The sequence below is a fragment of the Oncorhynchus nerka genome, linkage group LG3 (assembly GCF_034236695.1).
Source record: "Oncorhynchus nerka isolate Pitt River linkage group LG3, Oner_Uvic_2.0, whole genome shotgun sequence".
Taxonomy (NCBI): domain Eukaryota; kingdom Metazoa; phylum Chordata; class Actinopteri; order Salmoniformes; family Salmonidae; genus Oncorhynchus; species Oncorhynchus nerka.
Window position 1 is genome coordinate 47,623,818 of NC_088398.1, and position 15,434 is coordinate 47,639,251.

The 15,434-nt window shown below is 44.0% G+C and overlaps 1 protein-coding gene across 2 annotated transcripts in view; it reads right to left on the reverse strand.

Annotated features, from left to right (window-relative positions):
• LOC115109701 (glypican-6-like) overlaps positions 1–13,365 on the reverse strand; it is a 120,614-nt gene extending 107,249 nt beyond the window's left edge. For both annotated transcript variants that reach the window (XM_029634959.2, XM_029634949.2), the window contains exon 1: positions 12,865–13,365. In XM_029634959.2, coding sequence (XP_029490819.1) covers positions 12,865–13,015 — 151 coding nt within the window. In that variant the 5' untranslated portion in view covers positions 13,016–13,365. The remainder of the gene's footprint in view (positions 1–12,864) is intronic.
• Positions 13,366–15,434: the final 2,069 nt, after the last annotated feature.

Consider the following 15,434-nt stretch of genomic DNA (forward strand, 5'->3'; position numbering starts at 1 on the left):
CCAGTGGCAGATTAAAAACTGTAATATCTTATGTTTCACCGAGTCGTGGCTGAACGACGACATGAATAACATACAGCTGGTGGGTTTTATGCTTTTTTGGCAGGATAGAACAGCTGGTGCACGAAATCCAAGGAAGTCTCAAGGTTTTGCTCGCCTGAGTGAGAGTATCTCATTTATATTTCATTTCATCATTTAAATTCTTCGTATCTGTCTATTTACCACCACAAATCGATGCTGGCTCTAAGACCGCACTCAATGAGCAGAGGCGGCACTCCTAGTGGCTGGGGACATTAATGCAGTGAAACTTAAATCAGTTTTACCTCATTTCTACCAGCATGTTAAATGTACAACCAAAGGGAAAACAAACTCAATACCACCTTTATTCCACACACAGAGATGTGTACAAAGCTCTCCCTTGCCCCACATTTGGCAAATCTGACCATAATTCTATCCTCCTTATTCCTGTTTACAAGCAATAACTAAGCAGGAAGCACCATTGACTCGGTCAATAAAAAAGTGATCAGATGAAGCCCATGCTAAACAGCCAGCAGCATACCACCCTGCATACCACTGGCTTGCTTCTGAAGCTAAGCAGGGTTGGTCCTGGTCAGTCCCAGGATGGGAGACTCGATGCTGCTGGAAGTGGTGTTGGAGGGCCAGTAGGAGGCACTCTTTCCTCTGGTCTAAAAAATATCCCAATGCCCCAGGGCAGGGATTGGGGACACTGCCCTGTGTAGGGTGCAGTCTTTCGGATGGAAATGTTAAACGGGTGTCCTGACTCTCTGAGGTCATTAAAGATCCCGTGGCACTTATCCCGTGGCACTACTTAAAAGTAGGGGTGTTAACCCCGGGGTCCTAGCTAAAATTCCCAATCTGGCCCTCAAATCATTCACGGTTACCTAATAATCCCTAGTTTACAATTGGCTTATTCATCCCCCTCCTTTCCCCTGTAACTATTCCCCAGGTCGTTGCTGTAAATGAGAACGTGTTCTCAGTCAACTTACCTGGTAAAATAACAGATACATTTAAAAAAACAACAGGACTGTTTTGCTAGCACAGACTGGAATATGTTCCAGGATTCTTCTGATGGCATTGAGGAGAACACCACATCACTCACTGGCTTCATCAATATTTGCATCGATGACGTCGTCCCCACAGTGACCGTACATACATACCCAGACCCAAAACCATAAATTACAGGCAACATCTGCACTGAGCTAAATGGTAGAGTTGCCGCTTTCAAGGAGCGGGACTCTAACCCGGAAGCTTATAAGAAATCCCGTTATGCCCTCTGACGAACCATCAAACAGGCAAAGCGTCAATACAGGACTAAGATTGAATCGTATTACACCGGCTCCGACGCTCGTCGGAAGTGGCAGGGCTTGAAAACTATTACAGACTACAAAGGGAAGCACAGCCACGAGCTGCCCAGTGACACAAGCCTACCAGATGAGCTAAACTACTTCTATGCTCGATTCGAGGCAAGTAACGATGAAACATGCATGAAAGCATCAGCTGTTCCAGACGACTGTGTGATCACGCTCTCTGTAGCCGATGTGAGTAAGACCTTTAAACAGGTCACCATTCACAAGGCCGCAGGTCCAGACGGATTACCAGGACGTGGTACTCTGAGCATGTGCTGACCAACTGGCAAGTGTCTTCACTGACATTTTCAACCTGTCAACCTATTACAGACTGAGTCTGTAATACCAACATGTTTCAAGCAGACCACCATAGCCCTGTGCCCAAGAACACTAAGGTAATCCGCCTACATGACTACTGACCTGTAGCACTCACATCTGTAGCCATGAAGTGCTTTGAAAGGCTGGTCATGGCTCACATCAACACCATTATCCCAGAAGCCCTAGACCAACTCCAATTTGCATACCGCCCCAACAGATCCACAAATGATTCAATCTCTATTGCACTCAACACTGCCCTTTCCCACCTGGAAATAAGGAACACCTATGTGAGAATGCTATTCATTGACTACAGCCCAGCATTCAACACCATAGTGCCCTCAAAGCTCATCCCTAAGCTAAGGACCCTGGGACTAAACACCTCCCTCTGCAACTGGATCCTGGACTTCCTGATGAGCCGCCCCAAGGTGGTAAGGGTAGGTATCAACACATCTGCCATGATGATCCTCAAGGGTGTGTGCTCAATCCCCTCCTGTACTCCCTGTTCACTCAAGACAGCATGGCCAGGCACGACTCCAATATCATCATCAAGTTTGCCGATGACGCAACAGTGAAAGGCCTGATCACCGACAATGATGAGACAGCCTACAGGGAGGAGGTCAGAGATCTGGCTGTGTGGTGCCAGGACAACAACCTCTCACTCATCATGATCAAGACAGAGGAGGTGATTGTGGACTACAGGAAAAGGAGGATCGAGCACGCCCCCATTCTCATCGACGGGGCTGTAGTGGAGCAGGTTGAGAGCTTCAAGTTCCTTGGTTTCCACATCAGCATCAAATTATCATGGTCCTAACACCCTAAGACAGTAGTGAAGAGAGCACAACAAAACCCATTCCCCCTCAGGAGACTGAAAAGATTTGGCATGGGTCCTCGGATTCTCAAAAGGTTTTATAGCTGCACCGACCGCAAGTCACTACAGAGGGTAGTGTGTACATCCCAGTACATCACTGGGACCGAGCTTCCTGCCATCCATAACCTCTATACCAGGCGGTGTCAGAGGAAGGCCGTATAAATTGTCAAGACAATGGACCTAGACTCGGAGTGCCAAGTCTAGGTCCAAAAGGTTTCTTAACAGGTTCTACCCCCAAGCCATAAGACTCCTGGAAAGCTAATCAAAGGGCTACCCAGACCCCTCTTCTACACTGCTACTCTCTGTTTATTATCTATGCATAGTCACTTTAACTCTACCTACATGTACATATTAATCACTTCGATTAACCGGTGCCCCCACACATTGACTCTGTACCGGTACCCCCTGTATATAGTCTCCACATTGACTCTGTACCGGTACCCCCTGTATATAGTCTCCACATTGACTCTGTACCGGTACCCCCTGTATATAGTCTCCACATTGACTCTGTACCGGTACCCCCTGTATATAGTCTCCACATTGACTCTGTACCGGTACCCCCTGTATATAGCCTCCACATTGACTCTGTACCGGTACCCCTGTATATAGTCTCCACATTGACTCTGTACCGGTACCCCCTGTATATAGCCTCCACATTGACTCTGTACCGGTACCCCCTGTATATAGCCTCCACATTGACTCTGTACCGGTACCCCCCTGTATATAGTCTCCACATTGACTCTGTACCGGTACCCCCTGTATATAGCCTCCACATTGACTCTGTACCGGTACCCCCTGTATATAGCCTCCACATTGACTCTGTACCGGTACCCCCTGTATATAGCCTCCACATTGACTCTGTACCGGTACCCCTGTATATAGTCTCCACATTGACTCTGTACCGGTACCCCTGTATATAGCCTCCACATTGTCTCTGTACCGGTACCCCTGTATATAGCCTCCACATTGACTCTGTACCGGTACCCCCTGTATATAGCCTCCACATTGACTCTGTACCGGTACCCCCTGTATATAGTCTCCACATTGACTCTGTACCAGTACCCCCTGTATATAGTCTCCACATTGACTCTGTACCAGTACCCCCTGTATATAGTCTCCACATTGTCTCTCTACCGGTACCCCCTGTATATAGTCTCCACATTGACTCTGTACCGGTACCCCCTGTATATAGTCTCCACATTGACTCTGTACCGGTACCCCCTGTATATAGTCTCCACATTGACTCTGTACCAGTACCCCCTGTATATAGTCTCCACATTGACTCTGTACCAGTACCCCCTGTATATAGTCTCCACATTGTCTCTCTACCGGTACCCCCTGTATATAGCCTCCACATTGTCTCTCTACCGGTACCCCCTGTATATAGCCTCCACATTGTCTCTCTACCGGTACCCTGTATATAGCCTCCACATTGTCTCTCTACCGGTACCCCTGTATATAGTCTCTACATTGACTCTGTACCGGTACCCCCCCTGTATATAGTCTCCACATTGACTCTGTACCGGTACCCCCTGTATATAGTCTCCACATTGACTCTGTACCGGTACCCCCTGTATATAGTCTCCACATTGACTCTGTACCGGTACCCCCTGTATATAGTCTCCACATTGACTCTGTACCGGTACCCCCTGTATATAGCCTCCACATTGACTCTGTACCGGTACCCCCTGTATATAGTCTCCACATTGACTCTGTACCGGTACCCCTGTATATAGTCTCCACATTGACTCTGTACCGGTACCCCCTGTATATAGTCTCCACATTGACTCTGTACCGGTACCCCCTGTATATAGTCTCCACATTGACTCTGTACCGGTACCCCCTGTATATAGTCTCCACATTGACTCTGTACCGGTACCCCCTGTATATAGCCTCCACATTGACTCTGTACCGGTACCCCTGTATATAGTCTCCACATTGACTCTGTACCGGTACCCCCTGTATATAGCCTCCACATTGACTCTGTACCGGTACCCCCTGTATATAGTCTCCACATTGACTCTGTACCGGTACCCCCTGTATATAGCCTCCACATTGTCTCTGTACCGGTACCCCCTGTATATAGCCTCCACATTGACTCTGTACCGGTACCCCCTGTATATAGCCTCCACATTGACTCTGTACCGGTACCCCCTGTATATAGTCTCCACATTGACTCTGTACCAGTACCCCTGTATATAGTCTCCACATTGACTCTGTACCAGTACCCCCTGTATATAGTCTCCACATTGTCTCTCTACCGGTACCCCCTGTATATAGTCTCCACATTGACTCTGTACCGGTACCCCCTGTATATAGTCTCCACATTGACTCTGTACCGGTACCCCCTGTATATAGTCTCCACATTGACTCTGTACCAGTACCCCCTGTATATAGTCTCCACATTGACTCTGTACCAGTACCCCTGTATATAGTCTCCACATTGTCTCTCTACCGGTACCCCCTGTATATAGCCTCCACATTGTCTCTCTACCGGTACCCCTGTATATAGCCTCCACATTGTCTCTCTACCGGTACCCCTGTATATAGCCTCCACATTGTCTCTCTACCGGTACCCCCTGTATATAGTCTCTACATTGACTCTGTACCGGTACCCCCCTGTATATAGTCTCCACATTGACTCTGTACCGGTACCCCCTGTATATAGTCTCCACATTGACTCTGTACCGGTACCCCCTGTATATAGTCTCCACATTGACTCTGTACCGGTACCCCCTGTATATAGTCTCCACATTGACTCTGTACCGGTACCCCTGTATATAGCCTCCACATTGACTCTGTACCGGTACCCCCTGTATATAGTCTCCACATTGACTCTGTACCGGTACCCCCTGTATATAGTCTCCACATTGACTCTGTACCGGTACCCCCTGTATATAGTCTCCACATTGACTCTGTACCGGTACCCCCTGTATATAGTCTCCACATTGACTCTGTACCGGTACCCCCTGTATATAGTCTCCACATTGACTCTGTACCGGTACCCCCTGTATATAGCCTCCACATTGACTCTGTACCGGTACCCCTGTATATAGTCTCCACATTGACTCTGTACCGGTACCCCCTGTATATAGCCTCCACATTGACTCTGTACCGGTACCCCCTGTATATAGTCTCCACATTGACTCTGTACCGGTACCCCCTGTATATAGCCTCCACATTGTCTCTGTAAGTACCCCCTGTATATAGCCTCCACATTGACTCTGTACCGGTACCCCCTGTATATAGCCTCCACATTGACTCTGTACCGGGTACCCCCTGTATATAGTCTCCACATTGACTCTGTACCAGTACCCCCTGTATATAGTCTCCACATTGACTCTGTACCAGTACCCCCTGTATATAGTCTCCACATTGTCTCTCTACCGGTACCCCCCTGTATATAGTCTCCACATTGACTCTGTACCGGTACCCCCTGTATATAGTCTCCACATTGACTCTGTACCGGTACCCCTGTATATAGTCTCCACATTGACTCTGTACCAGTACCCCCTGTATATAGTCTCCACATTGACTCTGTACCAGTACCCCCTGTATATAGTCTCCACATTGTCTCTCTACCGGTACCCCCTGTATATAGCCTCCACATTGTCTCTCTACCGGTACCCCCTGTATATAGCCTCCACATTGTCTCTCTACCGGTACCCCCTGTATATAGCCTCCACATTGTCTCTCTACCGGTACCCCCTGTATATAGTCTCTACATTGACTCTGTACCGGTACCCCCTGTATATAGTCTCCACATTGACTCTGTACCGGTACCCCCTGTATATAGTCTCCACATTGACTCTGTACCGGTACCCCCTGTATATAGCCTCCACATTGACTCTGTACCGGTACCCCCTGTATATAGTCTCCACATTGACTCTGTACCGGTACCCCCTGTATATAGTCTCCACATTGACTCTGTACCGGTACCCCCTGTATATAGTCTCCACATTGACTCTGTACCGGTACCCCCTGTATATAGTCTCCACATTGACTCTGTACCGGTACCCCTGTATATAGTCTCCACATTGACTCTGTACCGGTACCCCCTGTATATAGCCTCCACATTGACTCTGTACCGGTACCCCTGTATATAGTCTCCACATTGACTCTGTACCGGTACCCCCTGTATATAGTCTCCACATTGACTCTGTACCGGTACCCCCTGTATATAGTCTCCACATTGACTCTGTACCGGTACCCCCTGTATATAGTCTCCACATTGACTCTGTACCGGTACCCCTGTATATAGTCTCCACATTGACTCTGTACCGGTACCCCCTGTATATAGTCTCCACATTGACTCTGTACCGGTACCCCCTGTATATAGTCTCCACATTGACTCTGTACCGGTACCCCCTGTATATAGCCTCCACATTGACTCTGTACCTGTACCCCCTGTATAAAGCCTCGCTATTGTTATTTTACTGCTGCTGTTTAATTATTTGTTACTTAAATATTCTATTTATGTATTTTTTTACTTAACACTTATTTTTCTTAAAACTGCATTGTTGGTTAAGGGCTTGTTAGTAAGCATTTCACTGTTGTATTTGGCGCATGTGATAAATTACATGTTTACTTTATTTTATTTGGTGTGGGCAAAGGTGATCATTCATGACTTTCAATTTCCTAAAATATTGGTCTTTCACATAGGCTTCATATCACTACAATCAAATCATCTTCTACAAAACATCCCTAACCCAAACAAGATATTAATGCCAGGTTATATTAACATCACCAATCAATGAAATAACATATCCAGTGAGATTTTAATTGGATATCTCTGACAGACTAAAGACCTAGAATCCATTCTGACAGCGAAAGGATATTCTTTCACACAACACAAAGTAATGATGACTTGCGTTTTAAAACATTTATTGTTTAGTCTCATGAGAATGATTGGTATTTCTTGTAAATGTGTATGCTCTATACACTTAATTCAACAGTGATGAGATTGTCAGACATGTATTATTTATTCATAATTTCTCATTATTAGTGCCAAGGAGGATGCCCTGCCTATGTGACAATGTGTGCCATCTTCTCTGAGATTACACGAGAGAGCTGACAAGCCTCATTTAAATAATAATGAAAATAATAAAATAAACCGTCACACAATTCTACACTATCTGTCAAGACATTCAAGTTCAAACAGGGACAAGGGACAATGAAAAAAATAAAAAATAAAATAAAGTCATGGAGAGACTTTTACCTTGACAAGTTTTTTAAACTATTATCCATCGCCATTGAAAATCAAGGCAATTATAGTCTTTATTGCTTTAAGAGACTAATTTAAAATCAAGAAGTGTACAGAGAGGCTTAAACATAAAGAAAAAAAGATGTGCCTGCATATGAAAAATGGCAACACTCAAAACTAGAGCCCACTTAGTGCTAAAATCAATCACAAGGGTGTAATGGTATAGGAATTAGCATTTAATCTTCCAAGCTCTCGCCTCGAAATCCATCTCCCTTCTATGGCTTGAATTATAATGACACTATACTGTATCTAGAGAGATTGTAGAACTGAACACATTGTGATAAAAAGCACTTGTCAAGTCAAATATAATTCTGCTTACATGGAAACTATGCATTACATGTTTCCAGCAATTAGTTTGACGGCACGTGTGATGAAATGTGCAAATTGTATTGGTGGGAAGATAATCAAAACAGTGGACCAAGTGTGAACGCACAGGGAGTTATATCAACAAGGAACAAAGAATGAACTAGGAACATTGGAATAGCCTAGATGAATTATCCACAGCAAGATAAATGCTCAATTGCACATTTATATCAAATATAAAATAACTAAACACAAAAGGGGACAAAAAAAACTCTCTCCTCTTGTCAACTTAATTTCTTGACAAAAGATATTGGCAGCACCAGTGTCTATACTCTGCAGGAGCTTGTTGATATGCTTTGAGCGACTGCACTGTTATTCTGTTGTTCTCCCTGAGAGGCTGAAATAGTAGCAGGCAAACCAGAGTCATTCCTCCTGCTCCGAGAGGGAGCTCCTGTTGAGAAACCCCATCATGCAGCCCATTTTAGTATTCATGAGCATGATTAATCGCATGGAGCTGGAAGAGGCATTTGAGAAATCCACTTTGGCATGGAAAAAAAAGAGATGAGTGTTTGGGTCCCTGGCATTCCTGATGATACCTCCTGTGTGTGTCACGGTAGGAAACATTCCGATTAAATCAACAGACTATGGCCCCCACCCCCACAACCGCCACCACTGCTATTATTTACATCAATTTCAATCACTGCCAATCCCAACAGTTCAATTAAGTGCAATTCCATCACCATCCTTTTCATCAGCTGGACATTGAAATACAGAGGCATAACCACCACCACATGTGATCCTTGCCAGAATTCCCCTCACAGATCCCTCTCCTCATCTGTGTGTGTCAGTGGGGAGGTCATCATAATCTGACAATGCATCATAGTAATACGGACGTATGCCACAGAGGCCAACAGATTCACTTGGCCATTCTCTCTGCTCCCATTTTGCCCTTTTCAATCTATTCCACAACTTAAGTCAGGATGAGGACCTGTGCACATTACACGGCTCAGCAGAGATAATTTGACTGCTTGTGTACGCAGCCATGGACCACATCAAATATCAGCACCGTTATTTCGGTCTCATTCCACTGCTGGGAACAGGGAGGCTGAGCTGGACATGAAATGATAGGGTCGAGCTGGGACAGCTTGAGAAGCTCCACAGACACAGCTCGGGGGTGTGTGTGTGTCTTGTGTTCCTAATAACACACATCTACCAGGAAGGGTCTAGCAGTCTGTTTGACTCATCTTCCAAGTCACCCCGTCGTCGCGTCTCGTCTTGCGTATTGGTTAATTCATTGGGTCAGTAAATGGAACCTGAGATAGATATTTCACAAGCCTGCATGCAGGGCTAGTCTTTCACCAGGGCATTGATGGGATTGGATGAGGGAGGCCGGTATGTAAGGAACTCACTGACAGTTTATTTAAATACAGGGGCAAGAACTTGTAGAGGAGATGGAGGAGCACCGGACAATTTTTGCTGCGCTGACAGTCCACTGATTTAGGGCGTAAGGTAGCGGTGTCAAACTCATTTTACCCCGGGGCCGCATTTGGTTATATTTCCTTTCTGTCAAATTTTGCAACAAATAATCCTCTATCTATTATTTTAAAAACGTTATATGCTTCTTGACTGTCTAGCTTTCATTTCGGTGATTATTAGCGAGCTGGACACAGTCAAGAAACTGTATTAATGTCGGTCCATTATAATTTCTACCAAGGTTCGTATGTTGAGTTTGTCTGGCCTGTGGGCTGTATGTTTGTCACCCCTGTTGTAAAGCAATGCACTCCACAGCCAGTCCACTTTTTCAGTCACTCTTGTACTTGCTGACAACTTGGACCAGGGACTCTTCAGAATGTACAGGCCAGGTCCCGGAGTATTACTGTACCAACTGGGCCTGCAGGCACTGACTCATAGCAGCACTTCTATCAATAACGCTGACACCACTGCTGACATTCCACCTGACCTGGCTGATGCTGACCACACACGCTGCTTCAGCTCAGCCATTCAATATAAACTACTGGTCTGAAACGATAGGAGTGGGTGTAGCATGCACATAACTGTAGGATGGACTCTCTTGAAAGTGTAGCTTTGAGAAAGCTTCAATAAGCCTAAATTATGATTGACAACTTTCTTATGTTGGCATATGCGACAGCAGTTGGTTCCTCTGATACTGTTTTAATGCAGCATTATATGAAGGCATTACATTCCAATGAAGTTATATTCAAACCCCTAATGAATTCTAACTAAGTGTGCGATACATAGAAAAAGGTTGAGATGGTGCCTACCGAGTCAAATAAATAAATAAATCACACATTTGTATATCAGAGACCACTGAAAAAGAGTAGAACCATGGACAATATGAAGCCAAAGGGATTTCATAAGGATATTCCAGTGCCTTACATCTAATTTGATGATGTCCAACATCTTTAGTCTCTAAGGCATCAGACATCAAAGTCGTGCTGGCACACCCATCTCTTTTTGACCACAATTAGAGGTTGATGGCCCTCCTCTTGGGGAAATGGCCAAATGCAACAAATCTCAACTCAACCGATTATTCAGTGACGATCCTTGACTAGGATTTAATCATAACACATTGTGATTCGAGGCAAACAAAAAAAGCAAGCAATGCATAGAGTTACCTGTCCTATCTCACGGTTAGAATTCATGTTAAATATTTTAAGGATTGGCTTCGCACCAATGAAAATGTCAACCTCGACAGATTATGCAGCAGATAGACTTGTTTCCCCCCCCCCCCCCCACCTCAATAATTTAACATGCATTACTCAGATCAGCATTTTCCATCGACTGGCATGCTGGTTGTATACTATTGAAACTTGACAAGAATCTTAGATGAGGCACACGCGGTGGTCGTGACACAGGAATGTTAACATCGCTAGTAGGAATAAACAAAGGATATGCACACAATTGTGTCAGCTAAACACACATGAATTGCTTCAGCCATCCGCTGCTGAGGTGTTGACATTGCATAAATCACATAGGCAGTCATTGCCATTCCTGACGACAAATGGGGTCAACGCCCATGTGGGATGTGATCAAAGCAGTGCCATACAGCTGCATCACTCGGAGATGAGAGACACTGAGGTTTTCATCCATTGGAGATTAGATGTCAACGACAGGAGCGTGCCTACATCTGAGGGATTTAATCAGTTAGTTATTCAAGCCTGTCTATGAACAGGTGTGCTTGTTATCAAATATGCAGCCTTTTTTTTTTTTTTACCTGTGCCAGATTTCTGTCTGTAACTACAGAATTATAGGATCTAAGCCATTATGACATTAATGGTCTGGGCAGACCAAGTGCATATTCATAAGGGGAGGGAACGAGGAAACAACTAACATCATGAAAATAACATGTTGATCCACTTCATGCATGAACCTAACAATACCTGCACAAAATCGTTGAAACATTCCTCCTGACAACTCTCTTGCGCAAATGTACCCTTGTGAATGCTTGATCAGAACAGTGAAGCAATAATGTTGTTTCTGACTGAGCCAGCCAGCCACAGCTTGACTTGGGTGGGTCAGAGAAATCCAAGCCTCCATGGCCTGAAGTAGGGAAAGTCCATATAAATATTTCTGAAGACCAGCTGGTTATCATAATATTTACATGCATCTTACGAAAACTATAATAATAGCATTATGCCAGCATTAACCTATGGTTGACACATATGTGAAGTGGAATGGATATTGAATGGAAATTGAATTGCACCGACCTGCGGGATCGTTACATGGCAGTGTCATTGTCATGTTATCAACAGGACAGAAATCAGTCCAGTGCATGCCTGATGATGCATTATTTCGACACAGAGGCACATAGCAGACACAGAGACCTCTACTGGACACAACAGAAAATCTACCACCACCAGGATTATTCTGCTGCTGTCATTTACATATTATACAGCATGTTAGAGAAATAAAGAAATCACTTTATTAAGTCAAATATTAAAATAGCAATATGTCAAGGACTACTTATATTCTATTTTAGTGTAGTGGATATATTTAGGATGAACTTTTAACCAATGAACGAAAGCATAGAGAATGGGAATGTTATACACTTGGCTATTGTTAAATATCTGCATAATTAGACGACTTTGAGTTTAAATAGCTAAACAGTTTGATTTATGAGGGATCGTATTGTTGGATATTAAAAAATATTTACTGCCATCCTGTTGAAGTAACCTAGATAAGGACAGTGTTAAAACAGTGGGTGTTAAATTGTACTAGGCTAATTATTATTATTTAGAAAATAGAATCACTTTTTTTTATTATTATTAGGCTACATTTATATCGTAATACATGTCCTTCATACATAAACATCAACCCCAACTTTATGGATGACAGGTGAGTATAGCCTTCATCTGAATCTGCCTTCCACGCAGAACAACGACATAAAGGCTACTTTCACATATATATCTGTGCATTATCATAATGAGCAGTTAAATCGCTCAATAAAATCATTGTGCTTCGTAGTGTAAAGGCACCTGTTTTCAAAATGTTCTTTCACTTTTACTTGCTCAGTGTAAATGACTCCTATAGCAGTCAGTGTCGGTAGTTAAACTTTACAATTTGAATAATACAGTATATGAGTTTCGCTCATAAAGCAAATTCTTATCCAGACGATATGGGTAATTATGCAATAATATTACTCACTGTGCAACTATGGACTGTGTTGAATAGTGTACAGAGCCTAGCCTACGTATTGATAGGCAGCACTCAAATCATTCCTTTCTTACCTGACATTTGTTGGAGAGGAACATTTTCAAAGCTGAAGCCTTTTGCAATAGAAGCTTCTTTAACCCCACTGCAGTTACGTGCTTTAAAATCGGATCCAGCTGCAACAGACAGCAATGAGAAAATCCAAAGGACCGTCTGGTATCTCAGCATCGTGCACTTCTGTGATTAATCCTTCTTTTATCCTCTGCTGATTCCAGTTTAGAGAGGAACTCCACTGCAGTGCATACGCAGGTAGCCTCTAACAACTCAACGTTTAGTGGTTGACACTTTTCTACAACTGTGCATCAACACTTCCTTCTCAATCAACGTCTGTTTATTTTGCCACCAACCGTGGTTGAGAGTCCCGCGGTGCGGCAGAAAAGAGAATGTGTGTAGTGAGTCCAGGTAAAGCCACAAAGCCACATGGATCCAACAGAGAGCGGGCTCCTCAACGTGTTCACTGAACTTCACTAAGAAAGCGACGTCGGGGAGGATACATTACTGTAGAAAGTCGAAAAGCTGAGGACTGGAGAGGGGACCGCTATGTGCTCAGATGCACAGAGCGGGCGCGAAAACACGGAATGGAGTAAATTGTCAGAGAAGGTTTTTAGTCAAACCTGACATTTATTATCAGAAAGAAAATCTCTGGAATAACTAACCTCTTTACAGCTGTGGTGTGACTGAGAGTCCAATGAGATTAAGTGTCCCTATGTGGTACTGGTATATTGGTCTGTGTTATGTGGAGACCATTATTGACCCTTTCAGTGCTTTATTGGTTTTGAAGCAGTTTAGTCCAGGGTAGATCAACAGTGGATTATCATCATGGCTGCAATAACACAGTTATACAAGGCGAGGGTTGGTGGTGAATCACTTCCACCTCTGTTAAGCTTTGTTTACATCAGCAGTTTGAAGTGAATCACATTTATTTGCATATCTGATTTGAATCTGTTATTTTTCCTGCAGTCTGAACAGCCGAAAAGCACATGGAATCAGATATTTCAAGCAACATTTCGAACCACCTTTTTAGACTATTATTTGGCGTATTGTGTTGCTTGCTAGCTCCTCAGTTGACAGTTTTGACAAGAACATGTGGTAGCTAATTTGCTTGTTAATGGTTTACAAACAAATTAGTTAATGTGCTAGAGAGCTTAACAGCTACCTGGCTAGCTAGTTAACTGCTGTGGCTAGACAAAAAGTACTCGTTTTGAAAGTTGGATCATCTTGTCTTTTGAGGCTTTAAAAGTGTTCTTAGTATAATGTTGAACATTCAAAGAAACTGGGAAACGTCCATAGCAGGCATTGTTGTCCCCTTACCTTGCTACATAACCTCTTGAGTGATAGGAAGCACGAGCACTGAAAACTGGAAAATACTCAGTGGGCATATGAAGTAATAAAGACATATTTTTCTGGTTGAAATCTGGTCGGGACGTCACATAACTAAATCACAACCAGGTTAAGTTGTCTTTTTCAAAGATCTCTTATTTTTGTTGATCTGGTTTTTGGTTGAAATCTGATTAAACTACTGACCAGTTATCTAAATGCTACTCAACTAATAGACCCCAATCTATGTACATAAACATGTGCATAGTGTTTGTGGGCCATTTCACCCATTGGGTATAAGACCATTACAATCATTACAATTTGAGTTATTTTATTTTCAGAAGGATTTGCATGATTCAGGGTGGCGCAGTGGTCTAGGGCAAACAAAGCTTAACAGAGGTGGAAGTGATTCACCACCAACCCTCGCCTTGTATAAATGTGTTATTGCAGCCATGATGATAATCCACTGTTGATCTACCCTGGACTAAACTGCTTCAAAACCAATAAAGCACTGAAAGGTTCAATAATGGTCTCCACACAACACAGACCAATATACCAGTACCACATAGGGACACTTAATCTCATTGGACTCTCAGTCACACCACAGCTGTAAAGAGGTTAGTTATTCCAGAGATTTTCTTTCTGATAATAAATGTCAGGTTTGACTAAAAACCTTCTCTGACAATACACTCCACTTCGTGTTTTTGCGCCCGTTCTGTGCATCTGAGCACATAGTGGTCTCCTCTCCAGTCCTCAGCTTTTCGACTTTCTACAGTAATGTATCCTCCCCGACGTCGTCCGGGTTAGGGAGGGTTTGACTGGTAGGGATATCCTTGTCTCATCGCGCACTAGCGACTCGTGTGGCGGGCCAGGCGCAGTGCACGCTACCCAGGTCGCCAGGTGCACGGTGTTTCCTCCGACACATTGGTGCAGCTGGCTTCGGGGTTAGATGCGTGCTGTGTTAAGAAGAGGTGCGGCTTGGTTGGGTTGTGTTTCAGGGGGCGCATGGCTTTCGACCTTCGTCTTTCCCGAGCCCTTACGGGAGTTGTAGTGATGAGACAAGATAGTAGCTACTAACAATTGGATACAACAAAATTGGGGAGAAAAGAGGGTAAAATTCAAATTAAAAAAAAGAGTCAACAACAGACATAAACTGAACAAGTTCCACAGACATGCGACTAACAGAAATTGAATAAGGTGTCCCTGAACACAGGACCCTTACAACAGGCCTACAAGCCTTCAGTCCAGCCTCTCTCCGCCTATTGCGGAC